Raw genomic sequence first — 24,323 nt, forward strand, 5'->3', positions numbered from 1 at the left:
TACTCCAGTACCTCAAAACTATACTGGAATACAGTACTTTAGCAAACTACTTAAGTATTTAATGAACTCTGCTCATTAACACTGACACTATTAATATTTTCACACCCTAAAAGTTAATAAAAGCAACATTTTAAAGCAGACACAGACTTCAGATCAACACACAAGGACAGAGCATTAATGATTCACCACAGAGGAAATATTGCTCAGAGCGGCTGCTGCTGTGAGGCGGTCGTTTGTGCACTAATGTCGCTTCTTTGTGCGCAGATTATCGCCCATTCTTCAGGCAGGGGGCGGGAGAGAGACTCTTGGAAATCTGCTCTACCCCTCACCACCACCACCGCCACCATCTCCACCGCTGCGTAATCAGGCAGGTCCAGGGCTGAGGCGCACCGAGCCTCACAGAGCTTTGAGTATTGATAAGACTACTTGGAAGGAGAGGACCGCAAACTACCGTGCAGAGCTGCGACGTTATTTCAGACGTTCAGCCTGAGAGCTGGACTGTGGGGTCGCATCACGGTTACAGAGACGCTGCGAGGAGAGAAATCAAGTGGATTAATTTGGTGTATTTTAAAGAAATCGGGACTTTTTTATGGAATAACTGAAACTTTGCTCACTTTCTGTGCGTCCTGGATAGTTTTGTATTGTGAGCTTTGAAACTTGGAGATGTTTTTAGGCATTTTGTTAATTTAATTTAGTGCGCTTTTAGTCGGAAGCGCACTTTTGCGCAAGGTGAACTAAAGACTGAAGCGCCTGAATTAAAACGTGGACGTTTATTTAGTATTTTTGTCACGAGGGGGACTTCAAAAGTTGCGTGCCTCTTTCTTCTTCTTCGGATATCTCTGCCGGAGAGACAACAGTGTGGACACACCGTCTACGCGCGCGCAGTTCCGCAGGGCGAGCCGCCGTCCCCCCGCGCGCAGTGCTGAGGAGAGACGGACTCTCGCGCTTCCATAAATGCCCGGTCCGTCGAGGAGGCTCGAGGCTGGGCAGCAAGATGAGCTCGTGGGTACAGCTGCTGCTCGCGTTGCTGGCGGCGTGTCTGCGGTTTGGCGTCACCGAGGTGAGTCTGCATCACAGTTTGACCAACTTTGGGAGATGCTTCACCTCTTATGGTGCACTATATTAAATATTAAAGCAAAACCTGAAGCAACAAGGGAGTTTAAATAGTATGAGTGCACGAGCATTAACGGGACATAACATTAAAACATGCTGGATATAAAAACTATAAAGCTGTTGTAGCAATTTAGCAAGTAAAATACCGTATGTATCCTAATATATGTGTCTTCAATAATATAATTGATCACTTTGGCCAATATTTCTATTGTTTTTATTCTATTTTGAATCTAAATTATGAGTCATAATATCAAAAGCATCTGTGTTCTTCCTAATAAACACAGCAGAAGCCACTTAGACCAACATGCTCATCAAATCCAGGTTATTTTTTACAACTTGTAATCCAGTGCACCTGCTTCAGTTTACTCTCACAATAAAACCCACTCCCTCCCTTATTGTTTTGATTCAGAGAGGGGTGCCATCCTCGCAGAAAATAACAGTTATTCCCCCCATTAACTGGCGTCATGAATGGATGCCCAGGGGCGCACACATGCAGAGGTCAGTCCTCTGTGATGAGCCAGGAAACAGAGGCTGCCATGATACAGCTGGATGCTCCACGTGGTGCATTCATGGATGCTGCTCCAGATGTTGAGCGAGGGCCATAAATCAGTCAGTGAGCAGCATCGTACTGTAACACGATGCTGTACGGGCCACATGGCAGCGACAGGAGAGGAACCAGGAGAGACCACAGCAGCAGGGACACGTTTATGAAATATATCGGAGAGGGGAGATGACACAGAGTGTGAGCTGTGTTAGTTATTAGTTAGTGTAATTAGTTATCTTGCCAAATGTTGGGCATCTAAAACACTTAGATTTATAATATCTAAAGGGAGACAAATGAGGAGCCACATGACATTTTCAGCTACAAATGTAGGCTTTCGGAATGAGTTGCAGAGTGTTGCGGATATCGGCCTTAAAGATGTCTGCCTTTCTCCTGCATGCTGCGTCCACGTGCTCCTCAAATGGTCCCATTTTCCGAGTTGGAGTTGGGAAGTCATGCTTCCGAATTTGATGCATTCATGAGCTTTATGTCATGATGTGGAATCAATATGGACACTTCAGAGAAGATGTGTTGTATGTTGTTGTTCGGAGCCTTTAAACAGCGCATTAACAGTTTGAAGCTTTATATTCCAAAGTCACTTTGTCCCAGACTTGTTGCTGCACCAGTACATCCCCTAAAACTACGTGCTGAAAAATAACCTCTCTACCTAATCGAGATCACTCCACATGGACAACATCTGACGGTTACAACCTAATACCATATTAAAAAATACATTTGACCAAAAATTGACATGCAATATGTGACTCAATAAAAAGTTTATTACCATCAACCGAACATTTACTTTCGTCGGCCATGTGTCTGCAACTTGCATACCAGATTTTTTGCTGACTTTCCGAGTGGTCGATCCGACTTGAAGGGGCATCCATGTGGATTTCGAGATGGTACTCGGCTTGTGGTGCTCAAAGCGCCAAAAAATACAACTGAAAAACTCAACAGCAACAGTCGGTGGGTGAGTTTGCCAGAAAGAAAATAGTTCCTATTGGACATGAAACTGCTCACAACACCATCTGTGGATTATTTTGAGTAACCAGGTCATGATTTCCGGAAAGAGACATTGCTGCTGAGTTTTTCAAATGTATTTTTTTGATGCTTTCAACGCCACAAGCTGAGTGCCATCTAGTTCTATTATCCAACACCTGATCCACCTGATATCCAACAATTGGCAACTCACAACAAAACAATTTAGATTTATGAAAAGCACTACAGGTAAGAGGAAATATATGTATATTTGATTTTGGGGTGAACTGTCCCTTTAAGTTTGTGACAGGGTTACCACATAAACACAGACAATGCACTTATTAGTGCTGTTTCTATTGCCAGAGAACCACTTTTGCACTGCTGCTCCATTTCAACACAAATCTGAGCAACACTTTGTTTAAAACAAATGAACAGGCAGCAGTGAAATACAGGCGCAGGATAGACGGGCAAAGTCTAACCGTCTGCTGGGGTCAAACAGGAAGACAAAACTTAATTGAAGGTCTCGTCCAGGTCAAGTGAGGCCTCGTGATAAGTGACATTGTTATGTTCACTTTGGCAAAACTCTTTGCTTCTTTTGCTCAAGTAAAGTCCATAGAAGTGGGTTCAGATGCACATTGAGTCAGATTTTATCTGTATTTCTGCCTCTGATAAGATTTCATCTGGGTTCCCAACCCAGGAAGTTCAGCCACACAATGAGTGTCAGTCAAATGGGGTCAAAACCCACACAGTTAACACATCAGTCATAGGAAGTGGATATTTGAACAAGTCAAAAAGAGGGCACAACCTGCCCTTTTCTCATCCGACAGATTGTATTGGGTATTGTACCAAGATCTGAGTAACGTCAGCACACACTGGAAACTACTGTCTTTCAGTTAATGTAGAAACAGTGTAAAAGAAGGGATAAAATAAAGAGTTTCTGCAGGATGTGAAGTGGCATCTTAAGTGGCTTCACTCCTTTCATTCACTAAACCCATATACTTTAGCGTATGCATGTACTCTACCATCACCATGACTACTTCATATAAGATTTAGGGTGTGTGATGGATGACTTTAAATTCCTGTCATCAACCCGTCCTCTCAGTTTATGGCCTCTGTAGGCACCACATGTAAAAGAAAATGTGACAGGCCGAGTGTTTTAAAGGGAGAAAGCTACAAAGGCTTTGAGGTATCCAACCAGGAATTCCCCGTGTCTGATTTTAAAGTTATAGTATGGCAGCTGTGAAATGACGGAGTCTGTAGGTTCAATCACGTCCTGTGTGAAAAGAACAAGAGAATGGGTTTAAGACAGAGCTAGTCACGAGAGGGAGATCATTTCAAAGCTTACTAATATATGAAGTGCACATACATTCAGCTGTGGACCACCAAAGAGGAACACAAGACATTAAGATAACAGACTCCTCATTATCCTTTGCATCAGGTGGCTCTCCAATTTACAGCTATGACAAAGGTAATTAAAGTCACATCCATTCACACATTCTAGTGTCGCGCACGTGTAGGCGCAGCTTCAGTGACTACATGTGAAACCTCACACGTGTGCTGTGGCTGCTGGTGCTGCTGTGCCGGCAGCAGGCTCGACCCTCTAATTATGTACGATTAGATGTTCCTTCTCCTCCCCTGCCCACTGCAGCCGCTGCCTGTACCTGGCATTCCTCAGTATGGCCAAAAGACCTTGAGGGGATGGGAGCTTGCTTCAGGTGTTAAGTGCTGGGTGATGTCAAAAATGTGTTTTTTCGGTGGTGTTGAATGGCAGGTAGTGTACGAGACAGCCTGAATGCTCATGATATTAAGAAAGAGAAACGACTGTATGGGAGCAGTTTGGTTATACAATTCAGCTTCTAAGAAATGGCACTGCTGACAGTGGTGCTGTTGATGAATAGTAGGTCAGCATCATGATACTGGAATCTCTATGTTTGATACAATACCTTGAGAAATATTTGACACCATTTTCGATACCATGACAGAAATGGTCATTGAGGGCATAAGATTTAATCTTTTTATTAAAAGAAAAACCTAAAACATGATGACAGATTTTCTTTTTTTGGTTAGTAGCAGAGAACAGCAGAATGTATCAGTGTATCAATACTGCGGAAAACAGGTATTAAAACTGTTTTAAATGTTCAGAATCTATCATAAATAGATATTTTTGACAACACAACATTGAAGTATGATGTCCGTTAAACAGCTGTGTCTTTCATTATGAATAGGGTGCTGCTTTTGCACACTGATGACATCCTTAAATCATCCATAAAAACTTCCCCCTATAAGCACAACCCAGTTGCCAGAAAAAATGTTGCCACTTTAGTTTCTGGAAACCAATATATTACTTTTGGACATTATTATGCAGCAGATACGTTGAAACTTATCAGACAACGCTGACAACACTGTGGTTATTAGTCTGGTTAGACCTTAACACAAATACCACTTGGTTATGGTTGAAAAAAGATCATGTATGGGCTTAAAATATTCAGTTTTTGGAGCACAGTCCCAGCACGAAATGCAGTGACGTCTTTGTTAAAAACACAACTGCTTTTTGTGGCACTACACCCGCTGGAAAAACAGCAACGGGTTGCTAAAAAACACTCCTGTTTGGGGACTGTAAAGCTGCTGAAAACACCATGCAAAAGAAAATCTGGGCTGAAAAGCCACTGAAAACCGAGCCACCAGTTGCTTAAAAGCTCACATGTTAAGGTGCTAAAAGCTGCAGGAAACACAGTGAAGGGTCCCTTAAAAAATGCAAATGTTTGTGGCCTAAAAACTGCTGGAAAAACAGGCAAGAATCACTAACTTGAAAGTTAAACTCCCATGACTGGGGACTAATAATAGCTGCAAAAACACCCATGTTTAGAGGCTAAAAAGCAGCAGGAAACCCAGTAAAGTTTCCCTAAAATACCCAGACATTTTTGGGCTGAAAGCTGCTGGAAAAACAGCCACAGACCACCCAAAAACATCCACATTTTAGGGGCTAAAAAGCCGCAGGAAACACGGTGACGGGTCCCTAAAACACACCCACATTTGAGTGCTGAAAAGCTGCTGGAAAAAGAACTACAGGTTGTTAAAAAAAAGACAGAAACACCCAAATTTGGGGGCTAAAAAGTTGCTGGAAACACAGCAATGACTCGTCAGAAAACAACTGTTTTTGTTGTTAGTTGGTCTTGAGCCGTGGTCGGCAGCTTGGCAGGCATCTCACCTCCTGATGACAAAGTCAGCTTATGTACTACGCCATTTTAGAGACGCTGATATGATGTCTGTGCCGCGTACAAATGTAACGTTTTCATTGTTTGCAGAGATGTACAATGCCAACGTTTTGTTCTGGCGACTGGGCTGATACACAGCTATTTTATTATATTGATTTATGTAACATATCATAGCCTTTATGCCCTAGTTACACACTGAATGCTGTAACTGTGTTTGCATATTCTGTCTGTGGACTCTGCGTCTGTTTACATCTGTTTTGTTTATCAGAACCGAGGTGTTTATTTAGTATTTCCTGCTTAGACACAAATCGTCATGGCAGCAGGCACCACTGTGAACAAAGGCACACATCCTATAATTAGCACAATTAGCCGAGCAGGCGGGTTTGCTCCGTTTGGCGAGGGGAGGGAATCATCGTGATGACTCCTTAGGGGCATCAACAGCTCGGCAACAGAGATGTAAGTGTAATACAGCAGGCATTTCCCCGCTGTATGATCTGACTCTGAAAGGCCGACCAACAATGGAGGAAAGTCAATGGTGTATAGTACAGGCAGGATGACAATTCATGTCCACGCATGGATGACTACTTCCTTTCATTATATTCTCCAGGACCTGAATGGCACTGCAGTTTACTGGCGTGGACTCTCACTATAAAATTAATCAGTATTGTATGTTTGCTGATGAATCATAATATTAGCCGGACCACATTTGCCTCCTTAAGCTCATCGTCACTGGCGTCTCTGGGATGTCAAAGCAAATGAAGCACATCCACAGCATTCAAACCAACGTGAGGAAGTGTCTCGACCCATGTCTGATCCTTGTCCACTTTAACCCGTCTTTTATTCATCTATTATCCCTCTCTTTTTTCAGATGCACCTCCCTTTTCTCCTCCTCTCCGTATCACTCCTTCCCCCACTTCCTGACTCCTTCCTGACTCCTTTGACCCCTAAATGTTAGCAGATGAGAAGACACAACGCCAATAGTCATTCACCCTGCTCTTAGTGACCATTGTGTGTCTGCTTTGGTTAATACTTCCCCCGCAACCCCTTCAGCTCTCGCAGCCATTAATGACTCGGGGGGTTAAACCCACACTCGGTCCATGCAATAACAGTGTGGAGCTGTTGCTTGGTTTCTGGTGTGGTGTGGTGGTATGGACATATTTATGATCAAAGCTAAGGTTATATCATCCCTTTGTTGTTATTAACAAAGAAAAACAAAACCAGAAATGAATTTTCCTACTAACAAGTATTTCCTGTGGAGCCACAACCTGATTCTGTTTATAGCCTTCGTGCTATTGTCTTTCAGAACTATTAAAAACCCATAAAAGAGTCATACAGCTGCATGGTGTGACATATTCATTTGTTGCTGTTGACAGAGTGAGTCAGTGACTACGTTTACATGCACAAAATATTCCACTTTGTGCCCTTATTCCGAAAACGACAATATTGTGTTTACATGGCTAACAAAAATGAATTTCCCACTCCGTGCACACTCCGAATAACGTGCCAAAATATGGAATAGTGGAACAGCTGGAGCCGCTTGTGCCACTTTGACTCTTTGCATCAAAATAGGAGTTTTTCAAAGTTTTCTACTGGTGGCCGACTTGTTTGACCGTGTGAACAAAGCCTCCCTTTTCATTCCTTCAACTAAAAAGGTTGTTATGATGTTTGGAAAGGATGGCAGAGGAGATACCTGCACACCAGTGTAACTGGGCTGGACAGCCACAAAAAAGTTCACAGGCTGAGATCAGTGCAAAAAAATTGTCAATTTATTTAGAACATCTGTGCACAAAAAGAAGGTTGCTCAAGGTGTTTCTTTTTTTTTTTTAAGTTTTTTTTATTGTATTTTATTTTATTTTGTATTTATTTCTTTTTTATTTTTTATTTTATTTTATTTTATTTTGTATTTTTTATTTCTTTTATTTTTTATTGTATTTTATTTTATTTTGTATTTTTTTAATTTCTTATTTTTTTATTGTATTTTATTTTATTTTGCTTTTTTTTCTGCTATCATACATTGGTGTTTGAGAATGTTGTGAATAGGACAGGTGATTGTGATTTGGTAGTCAGGTCTCTGCTCCTCAGAGTTGATCTCATCTAATTAGTGGCTCCTCCTCACTGATTCATCACACCTGGTAGGAATCTGTCTGTGTCTCTGTGTGTTCTGTGAAGCACTCATGTCAGCAGCACTGATGATAGTCAAGGACTGAAATGTTTGCTGTTGTTTTTAGTCACCTATTATTATTTTTCACACTTCTTTTTGTGCACAGATGTCCTAATTGAATTTCATTTTTTGCACTGATCGCAGCCTGTGAACCCTTTCCGTGGCTGTCCAGCCCAGCTTCATTGGTGTGCAGGTATCTCCTCTGCTGTCCTTTCATGTCCTTTCAGATAAACTTTTTTGTTGCACTAAGTAGGCGCAGCTTCACAGCAGCCCTGAGACTGTTATAATATTTGAACATATCCAAAAATGTCCAGAAATAAAAAAAAAAAAAAAAAAATGGTAGTCAAAACCACAAAAATACCAAGGCACTCTGTTTTACAAAAATTAAAAAGTCCAAAAACGTGTTGATATCCAAGTCTTTCAAAATGTTTTAAAGTAGGTGTGTTTCTCCTTCTGACCAGAGATGTGGGTGTTCTCACATTGGTTTCTGGTTTATGTACAATGTATCAGTGACAAAGCACAAAGCTGACTGTAAACAGAGACGAGGTGTGTTGCAATCTGTGGTAAAAATCCCAGTTGAGCCACATATTCTGAATGCGCTGTATACATGTTCAAGACTGATGTTAAAACCCAGATATTATCAGCATATCCCACATGTCTTAGTTGGAAAATGCTTCATTTGGAACAAGGCCTAATTCAGAATATCCAAACAGAACATGCTGTTTATGTGACCCGAATCAAGTTCAGAATATTGTCATGTTTGGAATTATATTATCGTCGAAATCTGGCACTTGGGCAGTGACTTACGGCTTCAAAGAATGTGGTCCTGTAATGTCGGCATGATACGTGGCTGGTTGCCTTTATAGTTGATGGTGCTCAGTGGTGTCAGGGGGAAACGTGTCAGGACAGGAACGAAAGTTAAGGCGGCATATGAAAGGTGTGTGGGAGGGGTGGAGCATGGGTCCAACAAACACTGACTTTCACCTGGGAGAGCGGTGTTTGTGTCCCGCAAGATTCTAAAGCCAAACCCTGTTCTTTTTTCCGAAACCCAACCACGTCTATGTCAATTTGTGTTGTTGTACTGACGTAGTGCTTCTATAGAGTGTGCCAGTAAACCCGAAACTCTGTTAGCGCTTTTAGCACTTCCAGTTCTCTCGTCTAAAAGTCAGTACGTTTTTTGAATGGGATTTTGGTAAAATGCCTCAAATAAGGTCTGTGGTTAACAAAAGCTTAAGCGAGTTTCAAGTTTTGTTCTACGACATAAAACACATCGGTAAATACCCTACTTGTGAATTTTGAAGCTTTTACGTGTCGTAAAAAAGGCGCTTGCTAACAGGTTGCTCAATACGACTACAATTAGAATACAATTAGATTAAACATCATCACCCCCGAACAGGCGAGAGTGCTGGCAGTCCGCCATTACAGCTTCTTATTTAGCTTAAACAGTCCGATTTCCCCATTATACAATGTTTTTAAAATAAAGCGGCCGAAATCAGTTGAAAGCTTAGTGGCGGTGACGTTATGAGTCATGCGACCATGGAGTAGTCATGTAGTCCGTTAAGTCAGTTAAGCTTCAAATGCGGTTTGAAAGGTGTCCATATGTGAAGATTATCTCACTGGACAAAACCTGTAAGTATCATAAACTTGTGTTAGCCACGGAGCTTATTTTCTGACATAATCTAAAACGCAATGCAAAAATCACATTCGCTTTCTCTTCCGGGAACCAGCACAATGCTAAACTTCCGGGTTTTGACGTCAGCCCTGGCACACTATTTTGAAAGAAGACACGGTGTTCCAGAACATCAACAACCAACGCACCTAGGGTACATTGCACGTCGTATCTAGACGTGGAAAGTTGATGACCGAACGTCAATATGGGACAAGGTCGGAGTGAGAATGTGTTGGAATAACAGTGGAATATTAGATTTGATGTAGTCATTTAACGGCCCAGTCAGTGATTTTGGACCATTAAGATTTGGAATTGCACCCCGTTCAGTGTGTTTACAGCCGTCACTGATGTAAACAAACCTTGTCGGTCTTTGTACTCAAAGAACTGTCAGTTTGAGAGTGATATCAGGTAGTGATGAGTGACTACACCTTTATCTGTACCTGCTGAACCAACTGAATGATCTGTATCTGTACCTGTACTCGCAATGGACTGAAAGTGGGTGTGGTCTAATCGAAAGTTGTTATTTTAAGCCTGAAATTGATTTGGGTTGATCAGAAGTTGCATTATTTATAATTTATTAGAAAACTATTTGGATACAACAATCTCAGAGTTGAGCTTCAGGTCATTTTTGATCAAAAGAGTAAGAGATTGAAAACCCAAGCTACCCAAAGGAGGATTTCCCCTCATCAGGAGTACAGCTATCGTCACAGTTTACTCATATAGTACTCTTACTAGTACAAAGTTCATATTTTGATAGAAGGGATAACGCTCTGTTTACTTTTTGATCACCTATTGTGCCTCAGTCACACACACACACACACACACACTGAAACACTTGAAGTGGTTGTTGCAGACGTGCTGCAGTGATTCCGTTTCCTCAGAGGAACTGTTTGGAAAACTGTGTAATGTCACATGCAGGATGAACACAGGGTGGGAAATTCTCAAAGAGCTATTCTTGTAGTCATGCTGCAAAGAGTCGAAATGGATACGTGCCTTTTGTCTTTTTAAACATAACTCATGTTCTAAGACGGTTCAGACTAGTTCTGTGTTTTATTTCTTGGTCTCTCATGTTGAAATATAAATACCTGTGTGTTTCAGGAGGAGCCTCTGCCTGCAGCCCTGGTGGAGCTGGTTAGAAACAGCCCCATCTCGTCCATAGAGGACCTTCAGCTGCTGCTGCTCACTGACTCCGTAGGTAAAGACCAGCGCATTCTGATATTACTGTTATAACACACGCTGAAATGCATGGGAGACGATGAGGGCCAGGTATAAGGAAGAAAAATCACAAAAGAAGGATTTTTGTTCAGCACATGGGAAGAAAAATTAACTTCAGACACAGTATTGTTTGGTTTTCAGCACAATCTTTCAAAATCTTTCCTAACACTTATCACCACGCTGTGTTTATTAGGGGGAAAAATCGATACAGCAAAGTTATCGCGATATTTTTATTTGGCAATATCGTATCGTTACTAAATGCCAAGTTTATTTAATAAAATAAATTATTAAAAAAAATAATAAAATTGCAAAAAAAAAGAGTGAAGTGAGATGAACAGAAACTGAAAAAAGGTAATAAATTGCAATATATCGCAAAATATTTCATCACAATACTCAGCTTATCGCAACACGTTTAAAATTGCAATAATATTTTATTGTGACTGAAGTATTGTGATAATATCGTATCAAAGAGCCTCTGGTGATTCCCAGTTTGAGTTGCAGTTTCACCAGTTCATCTACACAAGGTATTTTACAGAGGCAGACACTTGTGCAAGCGCCAGCAGTTTAATGTATTCTCAGAAGTTTGATTTTTATCTTGAAATGTCAAGGTCATTCTCGATATTTTGACTTTATTCTTGTAATGCCCAAAATAAAAAAATCTCTCCTCCAACTTATTTTTTCCTCAAGCCTGGCTCAGATACTGAAAATCAGCTTTATTGTCCACATTTTGACTTTATTCTCATAATGCAAGATTGAAAATAGAAAATAATTCTCTCCTTCTCTCATTTATTCCAGTTATACCTAGCCCTAATACTCTTTGGTAGAAACCAGGCTCAGTATTGGAAGTCTTTTTATGGATCCTGACGCAGTAACAGTCTGACCACATCCTTAGTTTACCCTTAAATACATCTTTAATGTTCAAAAACACAAAACTATTTTGCCTGTGGCCGCTGCAACAAGGACACCTGTGTCCAAGGGGCACCCGCTCCACCGACCGAGCCACTGGGCGCCCCGACCATTTTAATCTTTAACATTAAGCGGAGCAAACTAAATCTTTCCTAAACCATTCTTAACTAGTCCATACCCATTGGTAGCTTTGTCACCTTCTACCTATGCCAATCCTCAATGCCTATGTTCAGTTTCACATAGATTGACCACGTCAGTGAGTAGAAAAAAAACGTGGGACAGACAGAATGACACACTGACAGTTTCTGTGATTATGTACAGCATACCATACCATGACTTAGTCATACCAAAATTTAGAAAAAAAACAGGGGGAGCCACAGCGATCGGTCGCATTTTAGCCATTTGTAAGCATTTTTCTGTTGTTATAGCGCCACCCAGTTGCCAATTAGAGTTAAATTTCTCCAGTCACCTTGAGGCATCCTGTTCTACATATCTACCAAGTTTAGTAAAAATCCATATGGTGGTTAGGCCTAGATAAGAAATTAGCTCTCTAGCGCCCCCATTTTGTTTGATGGGGTCAATAATGGAGGGGTCCCCTCAGATTATGTGTGGTCATATGCCTACAAAGTTGCGTGGTGATGGGTGAAACCCTTGAGATGTTCTACACCTTTATGTGATGAGCCACGCCCTCCACAATATTCATTGCCTTATAGAAGCTCAGTTTTAGGAAGTTTTCCAACTTTTGCCAAGAGGGAACTTTAGATATTGCTCCCTAGATCATGTTCACCCAGTTTCATGCAGATCGCTCAAACTTCCTAGGAAGAGATCCATTTGAAGTGTTTTTCAAAAAATTCAAAATGGCGGAAAATCTATATAAGCGGAAGTTATGGGTTCTTGAGGCAAATGTGTTCCTCATGAGGAGAGGCATCTCTGTGCAAAGTTTCATGTCTCTACGACATACGGGGCATGAGATATGCCCATTCAAAGTCTGCAATTTCAATCGGTTGCTATAGCGACCCCCTTTGGCCAATTGATGTAATATTGCTTCATTGGCATCCTCCCATGACCCTCTACCACTGTGCCAAATTTCACATGGATTGACCAAGTCAGACAGACAGAGTTTTCGTCATTATATCGTAAGATCATATACCTAACTCTCACCAATAACGCTGTTTCAACCTAAAACACTGGTGGGATCCTTAATTTTATATATCTGGAGCTCATTTATTACAAATTCATTAAAAATACATTTTGGCTGTTTAGAGTATGGTTATGCTATAATACCAAGGCAGAAAGTTTAAAATATATAGACAACCTGCTCTTCATCATCAGTGTGTTACCACATACAGTGTTATCAGTACATGTACACATAAGAAAGTTATATGACCTTTGGGCTTATGAGTATCCATTCAAAATAAAGTACAACATAATTTTGATATCAATAAAAAAATGGCACATGAATAACAATATGAAGGCCAGTGATGCACAAACTCAATAATATACAATACACAATATGATTTATGTTGAGATGTTTTCTCGTGAATGCCGACTGAGATGATACTTTAATGCCAGGCAATTGTAATAAGAGTTCATTAAATAAACTGTGTGAGTGGCAACGCAATGATGAACTGAAAACTAACATGACACCAATAAGTGGCTGCTCCTCTAACCTAATTGTGACTTGTAAACATCGCAGTAATAAAACCAACTCGGACAAACAAATGGAGAAACAAGAGGCAGAAAGAACACGATCTTAAAACACATGTGTGGAAGAGAACACGCACAGTCCGAATTACTTCACAATTACAGCTCTTGAGCTCATGTTTTATCACTATACACGCAGAGGGCGCTGAAAGCCTTAGAATAAAGTTTACTGTACATCCAAGTCAAATCTGTGTGTGTTTATTGTTTTGTCTCAGATGAGGAGGACGCGACTTCTGCAGCCAATGGAGGTCACAGACTACCAAGGAGCCTCGGTGAGCTGAGCCCCCTCCTTCCTTTTTACTCAGTGTCATTAGAGAGACTGGTTTCTTGTTGCACGTGTAGATATCTTTAATTAAAATTGCTATAAGTCACATTATGGATATGTTTGCTTTTAATTCTTTCAAGTCAAAAAGCAATCGCTGATGTTGACATTTGCTATCACTCCTACTGATTAAATGTTAAAAGGGTTTGCCACTGACATGGAGGATTCCTGATTTTCCTCATGAATGTAAAAGTACTTTATCCTCATTAGTGGAGGACTGGTTGTGTTCCCTGCGTCTTCCTGGGAGCTGATTGATGTGACGAGTATGGCGTTAGTGACACGGTAAAATTCTTCCCATTAACCTTTTTCTCCGCCATCATGATAAAGCAGATGTCTGAATTACCAGACAGCAATCTACAAGAGTCGGGGTGACTTTGTTGGATTCCCTCTAGCATGAGGAGATACTAATGGGCCTAAATTAATCATCATTCACACGAGGCCTAATATCTTGGATGTGTCCTTATATTTTTAAACAGAATAGCAATTCAACAGTGAATTTCTGTGAGGCAAAGTGGAATTAAATTCCTCCGTGTTTCTGTGTAACAGAGCAATACAATACAATAATCCACCCAAGTCTGACTGGGAGAAGTTGTAGCACATCAGCTCATTTAAAATGCATGAGTTTCACATTATAATCAGCCTGCGTGTTTGTGCTCTGCAACACCTAGAAACAGGCTTTAGTGGATGTTACACTGGAGTGCTGCACAAGTCACAGCCACTGTTGTATAAAATGGTGAATTGGGCTTCAATGGTGAGAGCCTCTTATCACACTTAATACACATGCAAACAAGCTGGATGAATCACTGTGGATGAATGAGTGAGCTTAATGGAACTGACAGGAATTAGGCTTCTCATATTTGTGCTCTTCTTTTAGCAACTTGGGAGGGTTTCTGTGGGAAATCATGAGGAGTCCCATGTGCATTTCATTTTTTATGTCCTTTACTTATTGATTCAACAAACACAAAGGGAAGGGGTTTTCCAAAGTCAGTGGTTAGTTGTCTTAACAGTCACATAGAGTAAATAATAATTATAATAATAATTTTTAGAATGCTTAATACAAAATCCTAACACAAGTCAAACCAGTCATACTCACACTCATGGATGGATGAGTGAATCTGGCACAGGTCTAGGGGCACAACAAACACAAAGAGTCACAAAAAAGCCACAAATAGATACAAAACAACCACAAAGAGATGCAAATGAACCCCAAATACATAAAAAAGAAAAAAAAAAACAACTTGAAAGAGACACAAAACATCCAAAAAGCAACATAAAGACACTCTATAGAGATGCACACTGACCAAAACACTGGCCAAAACAGATATGAAGAGATGCTTTAGACTAAAGACACAAAACAACCACAAAGAAATAAACAAATGACTAAAACTAAATACAAATTACCAAAAAACCTGCAAAAACAATTATTAGGGGATGCGAATTAACATCATGACTCAAAACAACAACAAAACAGCCAGAAAAAGAGACACACAACAACTACAAAGAGATGCAAAATGACCAAAAGACTGGCCACAACAACCATGAAGAGACGCAGATTGACATGAAGGCACTGAACAACCACAAAGAGACACTAAACACCCACAAAGAGACACAAGACATACATAAAGAAACACAAAACAACCACAAAAAACACAAAACAACCACAAAGAGTTACAGAACACCCACAAAGAGTTACAAAACAACAACAAAGAGACACAAGACATAAAGAAACACAAAACAACAACAAAGAGTTACAAAACACCCACAAAAAGTTACAAAACAACAACAAAGAGACACTAAACAACCACAAAGAGACACTAAACAACCACAAAGACACACAAAAAACCCACAAAGAGACACAAGACATAAAGAAACACAAAACAACCACAAAGAGTTACAAAACAACAACAAACAAAAAAACCCCACAGAGACACTAAACAACCACAAAGAGACACAAGACATACATAAAGAAACACAAAACAACCACAAAGAGACACAAAACAACCACAAAGAGACACAAGACATACATAAAGAAACACAAAACGCCCACAAAGAGACAGAAAACAACCACAAAGAGAAACAAAAGAACCTCAAAGAGACAGAAAACACCCACAAAGAGACACAAAAGAACCACAAAGAGACACAAAACAACCACAAAGAGACAGAAAACAACCACAAAGACACACAAAAGAACCACAAAGAGACAGAAAACACCCACAAAGAGACACAAAAGAACCACAAATAAACACAAAACAACCACAAAGAGACACAAAACAACTACAAAATGACCAATAGACCCACCAAAACAAGAGACGCAAATCGACATGAAGTCACAAAACATTCTTAAAGAGACAAATGACTTGTGTCTGTGCTCAGGAGCTTGTTGTTTCATAATCCGTCCATGTTCTCACTCAGTCATGTCTCATCCTTCAGATGCCCAGCCAGCTCAGCAGGCTCTGTGTAAAGTTCGTACAGAGGTGGTCGAGGTCACCAGGGCGATGTTGGACCGCAGCAACGCTAACTTCCTGTTGTGGCCGCCCTGCGTGGAGGTGCAGCGCTGCTCTGGCTGCTGCAACACCAAGAGCCTGCAGTGTGTCCCTCACGTCACACACACCAGATACTTGCAGGTAAACAACACAAACACACACAAAAATTAACAGTACACAAATGTCTAAAAACACACATCAACAACATCCTGGAAAGGCTGTTTGTATAACACTCCAATCCACTGTTATGAACCTCACCAGGTCATGAAGATAGAGTACGTCAACAAAAGACCAACTTACGCCAAAGCAGTGGTGTCTGTGGTTGATCATGTGGAGTGCCGATGTCAGCCCACTCCACGTCCTCCTGTGCCCAAGAAAAAATCATCTCGCAGACAGCATAACCACCAGCATCGAAACCAGACGCTCAGCCAAGGACACGGACAGGTACAGTGTGAATGTTGTTTGCTATACTGTCAGGGCAGTGCATTACCACTTCACTTCTTCCATTGTTTACTTTATATTTAGCTGACTTGCACTTTGTTTAATTTCATTGTAAAAGGTCAAGATGCACTCAAAGGATGAACTCCATCAGTGGGATGAGCTGAAGCAGAACCAGAGGGCCCACCTGGAGGACCTCCTGGAGCAGCACTGGAGCCCCAGAGGAGACACCTTCACTCAGCCTGGTGAGGGGTACAGTTTGGCTGGGGAGGACACATCTCGCTCTGGAGAGGCTGTACTGTTTGCTCCACACTGGGCACATAACGCCACCAGGCTCCTTGGGACTAAAGACCAAACTGAGAATGCGGCGAATGTGGATGGGAGGAATGGTCAGATCTCGGATGGCAACAAGACTGTTTCCTCAGTGGATAATGTTGGTCTTGAGGTAAAAAACAAGTTGGTGGAAGGTGAAGATGGGTTGCTGCTCAACAATACTGAAGGGAAAGTTAATGATGCAAACAGGAGCAGGGACGAAGGCACACAAACACACAGGCCACCACGGCAAGAAGACAAAACCAAACTTTCAAAGAGCCACACGAGTGGTTCCTCTCACCCTGCTACTCAGATTCCTCAAGCCGAGTTCAGTCCTACTGAGGCGCCCAGTCAGAGAGTCGTGAGCAGGTTCCGACCAACCAAAGAGCCGAATCCAGAGCCTCGAGAGCAGGCAAGACGGAGAGACAATGAGACTCCAGATGAGGTGAGGATATTACAGACAGAGGAGGAGAAACTGGAGCAGGAGAGAAAAGAGCTTCTGCTTCTCCACAGCAGGCTGGACCGAGAGAAGGAGATACTGAGACAGCAGCAGATGAAGCGTGAAGAGGAGGAAAGGCAGAGAGGAAAGGAAACGGATAGTCAGCATCACCAGCATGGTAAACACCATCATCATCTGCAAACAACCACACAGAAACCAGGTAAGAGACATGTTTGAGAACTATGAACTGATAAAAATACAAAGAAGAGCCTGTTCTTATTCCTTGGCCGTCAAATAGTGATGCTTTGTCATGCACCCTTTGGTATCTCCATGAGACTCACTAACTACCTCCAGCGTAAACCCACCCTTTGCAAGATTTGATACTCAGAGCAACTGATGTGGTTTAAAGGGTGAGAAAGTTTGTGTAGGGTCGGTGGAAGGGGTAGTAGATGGTAGGGGTGTGGGAGAAAATTGATACAGCATAGCATCACAATATTTTTATGTGGCAATATTGTAAGGTACAATATTGTATTGTAGGGTGAATTTAGCATGGGTAACACACGCCAAGGGAATGAGAAAGCGTCGCTATTTGATGACCTGGGATGAGAAAGCGCATTGTATATTTTTAACTCAAGGATTTTCGCAGTAACACAAAGCCACACGAAAAGAAACAAAACAGATTTTTAGTATTTTTTTTTTAGTAATGTGTAAATCCTTTTCTGGCAGCAACAACATCTACAACGACCACACGGCAGCCATCAGCTCCAGCAGGCCCCAGACCTCCAGCCCGTCCAAAGAAAAGGAGGAGGAAGAATCGCAAACAAATCAGCAAGGCAGCTATGAGAGCGATGTTAATGTAAACCTAAAATAAAGCGAGGTGAGTTCACCGAATATTTAGGTAATAAAGGAGAATAAATCAGTTTTGAATAACCGTGAATAATATTGCTATTTACTGATTAATAATGCATTTTGTTTTAGTCACCAGTATGTAAGGGGTTTAAAGTACGTCTTCCTGTGTTTTCCCTTCAGTGACACAAAGTGAACTCGGTGTATTTCGTGGATCCAGAGGTGAAGCAGAGTGACTCCCTTCATATAAGTATTTATTCACTTGTCAGTAACCTGGTCGTCCTGTGAGATCTCCTCCGTAACACTACTAATGACTGTCTGGTGAACCTGTAACTACACCTGTGTGGAATAAGAGGAGGGTAAGAAGAAAATGGAATATAAATAAAAGGTGGACCTTGTAAAGAGAACGCTTTCCTCTACAACGACAGTTGCTGGTATGAAGTAACAAGTCGCACCCAAAGACTGATAAGTTGTGTGCGAGCACAGCACCTGTGGGGGACTGAAACTGCATCGCTGTAGAGCTGTGGAAAAAAAGTGCAATTTCAAAACTCTTCTTGAAACCTTGTTTTGATATCAACAGAGAGAAACTGCACTTATATGTTGACAGAAGCGAGTCTATATGGGGTTCAAATGGCAAAGTTTGTTGCTAAAGACTGAACCACAGTCAGACTGGACTACAAAGCGCATCTGGTGGAAAAATGGACATTCAAATGGACATAACTCTTTGTGTCACTGAAGAATATGTTGTGTTGTAATTGGATAAACATAGAGACAATCATCAATGGACTGCAACAACAAGTAATGCTGACTAAACTGAGCAGTATTTCCGTGTTGGATAGAACTACATACTGAAGGTCTCAGTGTTGGGAAGACGAAGCTGTGTAGATTTACCGTACCAAGGCCTGATATCATTTATTAGCTTTGTAAAACAGTGGTGGTCTCTCTTTAACCATATTTAATATTTAACTCATTGCAAACACTGGAATTACACAGATGTGATTAGAGGACAAAAACATCAAATGTTACATTTCAAAATCTCATCACAGGTGTGAAGAAAAAGGTGCTATCTGAAGACGAGGTGATAGCGTTACACCTGTGAGCTGACGTTGTACTATATTTCTTATTTATTTATCTCTGCCGTTACTGTGGATTAACTTTTTATTCAACTACTGCAAACAAGATGTGGTAGAGATATGTAACGATGCTTCATGATGGCTGGGTGGTTCGAACAGAAAGACAGGTTTTTAAAAGATCAGAACCTTCTGTGTCCTCCCAGGGTCATGCTGTGTTTAACCTCTATGTCAAATGTGCATTTGTTTTGTATGCCAAAGTGTGTGGTGTAGTGTGTGTGTGTGGGCTTGTGCCTGCACCTACACTTCTGTCATGCATCTCAATACTCACGTAGAAGCATTATCTGTTTCTCTCTTTGATAAAGACACGTCTCCCTTCCACTGAAACAATCACATTCCTTCTAAACTCTGGGAGGAAAGGAAAGAAACGCGTACCTACAGTACAACACATTTTTCTTCAAGTGCCCCCACTGTATTTGTTTCATTAATCTACAACACATTGTTTTTGACATTTCATTTAAGTAAATCAAAAGTCACTTAAAGAGCCAGCAAGAATCCAAACATTGCAAATGTAGATAATGTATTTGTGTCCCTTGTATTTCCATTAGTACATTTAGAAATACTGGTGATGCTGTTTGTGTCCAATAATCCATAATCAGCCAAACATCTTAAGTTATTGAAAAACATGGCTTGTACATTCCTCATGCCAACTTACAACTGTTACTGATTGTGTCTGTTTTATTGTAAAATATGATAAGAAACAGAATGTTTGTGATAACTTTGCCACCTAATGCTATTTTCATATGGGTATAAGAAGCTAATGTGTTTAAATCTACTTTGTTTTGTGTTTTTATTCATTTTCACCAGTTTTCCACGAATTAGCTTCCATAAGGCCAAAGTTTTGTTAAACTCTAACTGGGCTGACAGTGAATGAGCAACAGACAAATAAAGCAAAGCTGGTTTTAATGCTAGTGCATCATAACGTTGTACATATGCACAGCAGTGCTTTGAGTTAAATGTTAACATTGGCACGCTAACATACTGATGCTAAGCAGGTGTGGTTTTTATTATCTTTAGCATCTTAGTTTAGCACGTAGCATGCTAACATGTGCTAATTAGTACCAAACACAAAGAACAGATGAGTTTTAGTTTTGCAGGTTATTTAGTCAGAAACCTTTGTGCAAACCATGGATAGATTACTTTGCATGTTGTTATGCAGCGGATTAGGGCTGTGCAATTATGGAAAAAAATCATAATCATGATTATTTTGGTCAAGATTGAACTCACAATTATGCAAACGATTATGCGGCGCACGTGATGACTTATATTGTTTACACGACGGCATGTCATTTCTGTCTCTACATGGTCGCACGTTTCCAATTCTGCTTTGCTCTGTATCGTGCACAGCGGAGTTCGGCTCCGATGCGCACACACACACACACACAGAACAACCTCTCTCACTCTCCCTCTGCCATTTTCCACACGCTGTTTTTGAAATCACCTGCCCCTCGCATCATTCGTAGTTCACCTACTTGACTGGCTTGTGGAGTGAGAGGAGGGGAGGGGGCGGTACTGCTCATGCGTGGCTTCTGTAGAAGACAAAATAACATCTCCAGGTGTCTGTGACCAAAAATCATTTACCCTCGATTTCAGTAAATTTGTAATCTTTTGACCTCAAAATCGTAATTGCGATCACCAGACGATTGATAGCACAGCACTACAACGGATATGTTGGAACTTTATATTTCAACTTCGTTGTGGTTAACCACGTGGTTATGATTAGGAAAAGATCATGTTTTGGCTTAAAATACCTGGTCTGGGGGCACAATGCTGGCTGGAAAAGCAGTGATATCTCTGTGAAAAACAATTGCTTTTCATGCCTTAATAGCTGCTAGAAACATGGCGATGGGCCACCACAAAACACTCATGTTTGCTGCCTAAAACGCCGTGGAAACACAGCAATGACTCCCGAAATAATAAGCAGTTGTTTATTGTGGTCAGCACCTTGGGAGGCGTCTTGCCAAGGTTACGTGCCATCCACCATACCTTCCAGCTTTCACCTCCAGAAATGTGTTAATGTAAGGTATTTGTGGTTTGCAGAAACATACAATGCCAACATTTGCGTCTGTTGACTGGGCTTATTCCCAAAGTGATTTAATTCACCCTGAGGGTCACATAAATGTGTCTTAGACCTGAGGAAGCCCTAAAACAAATTTAATGGAAATCCATCAAATCAAATGACATTTAAGCAAAATCCAAAAATGTCAACCTCACGGTGTTGCTGGAGGTAAAGTCAGGAGATCATCTGAGTCATTAGGATTCATCCTCTAAACATGGATGTCTGTCCCAAATTTCATTTATTCAACAGCTGAGATATTTCAGTCTGAACCAAAGCAGAAAACAAACTTTTTTTAACACTCCAAACTCTTTAAGGAAGGATAAAGCCTGACTTTTTTATGACACCGTGAACTCTCTGACTTTCTTACCTCCTTGTGAACCCAGGTGGATTTATTTACTAAGCCTGTTTGGCATATTGCGTCTACGGAGAGCATCTGCAGCTCCCCGGAGACATCACATTGACTCCTTAAATTCACACTGCCTGGTATTGAGCGTTAGTCCCAGTGATGCGCAATGAGGTTTGCTCTATCTGAGACAAGAGGGAGAGTAAAGAAAGAGTGGGGGCTGATGTGCTGTAGGTGAACTCTGGCACACACACTCTTTGTGGTTAGTTTTTCACACTTGACTCTTGGCTGTAAAAACTCCCAATCTCAGCAGCCATCTGCACAGTTATGTCTGCTAATTATCGAGTCAAGAAGTCATCTGCTCCACTGTCTAAATGAAATCATACGAGGAATGGCTTTGAAGCGGAATAAACATCAGATTTAAACCATGTTTAGAGTAAACGGGCGTTTACTTACATGTATGCAGTCGTAATTATGGTCCTCACACATTTAGGACTTAGGACCACGTTCTTGGTCTCGACTTGATGTAATTTCCATGAATCACCAGGTCTGATGTCTGCACCAAATGACAATTTTGCAGAAAGCTGCTAGCATCAGCGTCTCACCCTTAATCCCCCTGTACATGACTCCTAAAATTCAGTGTGTATTCTGCTATTCATGTATTACTTCCCATTGCCTTACTGTCAGTCTCACACAGACATACTACTTCTAAACAGCACACCACCTCCAAATTCAGCATCGAGGTGGGATGGCTGTTTTTCCGCGGGTGTCCCAGCAGGTCCCCACCCCCGCTGACTTCAAACAGGAGCGGGAAAGAGAAGTGCGTGGAGGCTTGTTGACTGTGACAAACACACACACAGGGGTCAACCACCATGACAGCGTGGGAGGGTCTCCAAGGGACCAGAGACTGTGACTAAAGACGTGAGATGGTTCATAGCTCACTGGCTGACCTTAAAGAAAGATATGGCTTGTTGGGTCTCAACAACACGGTTACCTGACCAGCAAACAACATAATGAGCCATTGAGACAGAACCTGACGAACAATTTAACAAAGACCAAACTGGTTTAGAACCATGACCCAACATAATCACCAGTTAAAGCCTGTTGCATAATATCAATTGTGTTAGGATTCATTGGTGGAGTACACTGGTGCCTTTCCTGACGTCATGGGGACACAAGTCACACAGTCACATTGTGGGGACTCATCTCATGTTTGGGAACAAACAGTGTGTCCTCAAAGGTTTGACCTTTTGTTAAGGTTAGGATAAGGGTTTGGGGAATGCGCATAGTGGTTATGATCAGGGTCAGGGTAAGTCTCTAGAGAATTAAAGAATGCATTGTCCTCCTAAGTGATGGAAACGAGTTTATGTGTGTGAAATCAGGCACTGAAACATGTGGTGGGCCTCTGGGAATGTGCATCCATGCAGAACAGCAGCAGCTTCAACATCACTTAATAAAAAGCCTATTTAAGGTCTATTCTTCTCTCTAATCTCATTTATCGGAGGGTGGGGGCACCTACCATTTTTGATAATGTCAAAATGCATATTTTTAGACATCAATGAGAACACACCACTGTTATCTCAATAAAACACTGCCCCTGCTTCACATCTTCATGAGCAGTCATAAGAAATAGTGAAAAGATCATTAATTCCTTCAAAGTCAATGAAATGGCAAAGGCCTTATCGGCTTACGCAAGCTACCAAACAATTTCAACCAATGATATCACAACATCCATCCATCAGTTAATGTGCAACTTCTGGCTGGACAGAGCTAGTTAGCAAGCTAGCAAGAGCATGATACCTCAGTGTGTCCGCGTTTCCCCAAAATACTGTGGTTACGGGCTGCGGGCTGAATTTATGGTGGTGGTGAGGACGTTTCCAGTTACCTCTCTGTCACTTCTGCTAAATTTGTGTTAAATTTGGTCCGTGTACTTCGCAGCCATTCATTTTTCATTTCGATAAATCAAATTGAAACACGGAAAACCAACCATTATCCGTTTTTTGTTTTGAAATGACCAAACGAAAAAGGAAAAAAACAATCCGTCTCCCATTTTTTATTTGATAATAAAGAAAAGAAAAACGGAAAACGAATCATTAGCCATTATCCGATTTAATTTGGGAATTTAAAAAGACCCCGTGGAAAACTCCTTTCTCTATTTTTTGTTCGTTTCTTCTCTGTGACCAGTAAGTTGCATTCATGTGGTGTCGGAATAATCGGAAAAATGACTTAACGACTGGGAAAATACACATGAACGCCTGCTCATGTCAGAAAACAACTTGGAGATAATTTTGGAACAGGAGCCGACTTGACTGAAATTGACGTCACTTTCACAGAAAACTGGTGGACAGAGTTTCCCACAGGGTTTTTCTTAAATTCTAAAATTAAATCAGATAACGGATAACGATTTGTTTTCCGTTTTTCTTTTCTTTATTATCAAATAAAAAAATGG

General features: G+C 41.1%; 1 protein-coding gene across 1 annotated transcript; it reads left to right on the forward strand.

Annotated features, from left to right (window-relative positions):
- Positions 1-323: 323 nt before the first annotated feature.
- pdgfbb (platelet-derived growth factor beta polypeptide b) lies at positions 324-20,247 on the forward strand. Its single transcript, XM_049560743.1, has 8 exons — positions 324-1,060; positions 10,776-10,872; positions 13,718-13,774; positions 16,255-16,448; positions 16,569-16,751; positions 16,867-17,716; positions 18,223-18,373; positions 18,526-20,247. The coding sequence occupies exons 1-7, from the start codon at positions 995-997 to the stop codon at positions 18,354-18,356; spliced, it is 1,581 nt and encodes a 526-aa protein (XP_049416700.1). The 5' UTR covers positions 324-994; the 3' UTR covers positions 18,357-18,373; positions 18,526-20,247.
- Positions 20,248-24,323: the final 4,076 nt, after the last annotated feature.

The sequence above is a fragment of the Epinephelus fuscoguttatus genome, linkage group LG19, assembly GCF_011397635.1.
Source record: "Epinephelus fuscoguttatus linkage group LG19, E.fuscoguttatus.final_Chr_v1".
Lineage (NCBI taxonomy): Eukaryota > Metazoa > Chordata > Actinopteri > Perciformes > Serranidae > Epinephelus > Epinephelus fuscoguttatus.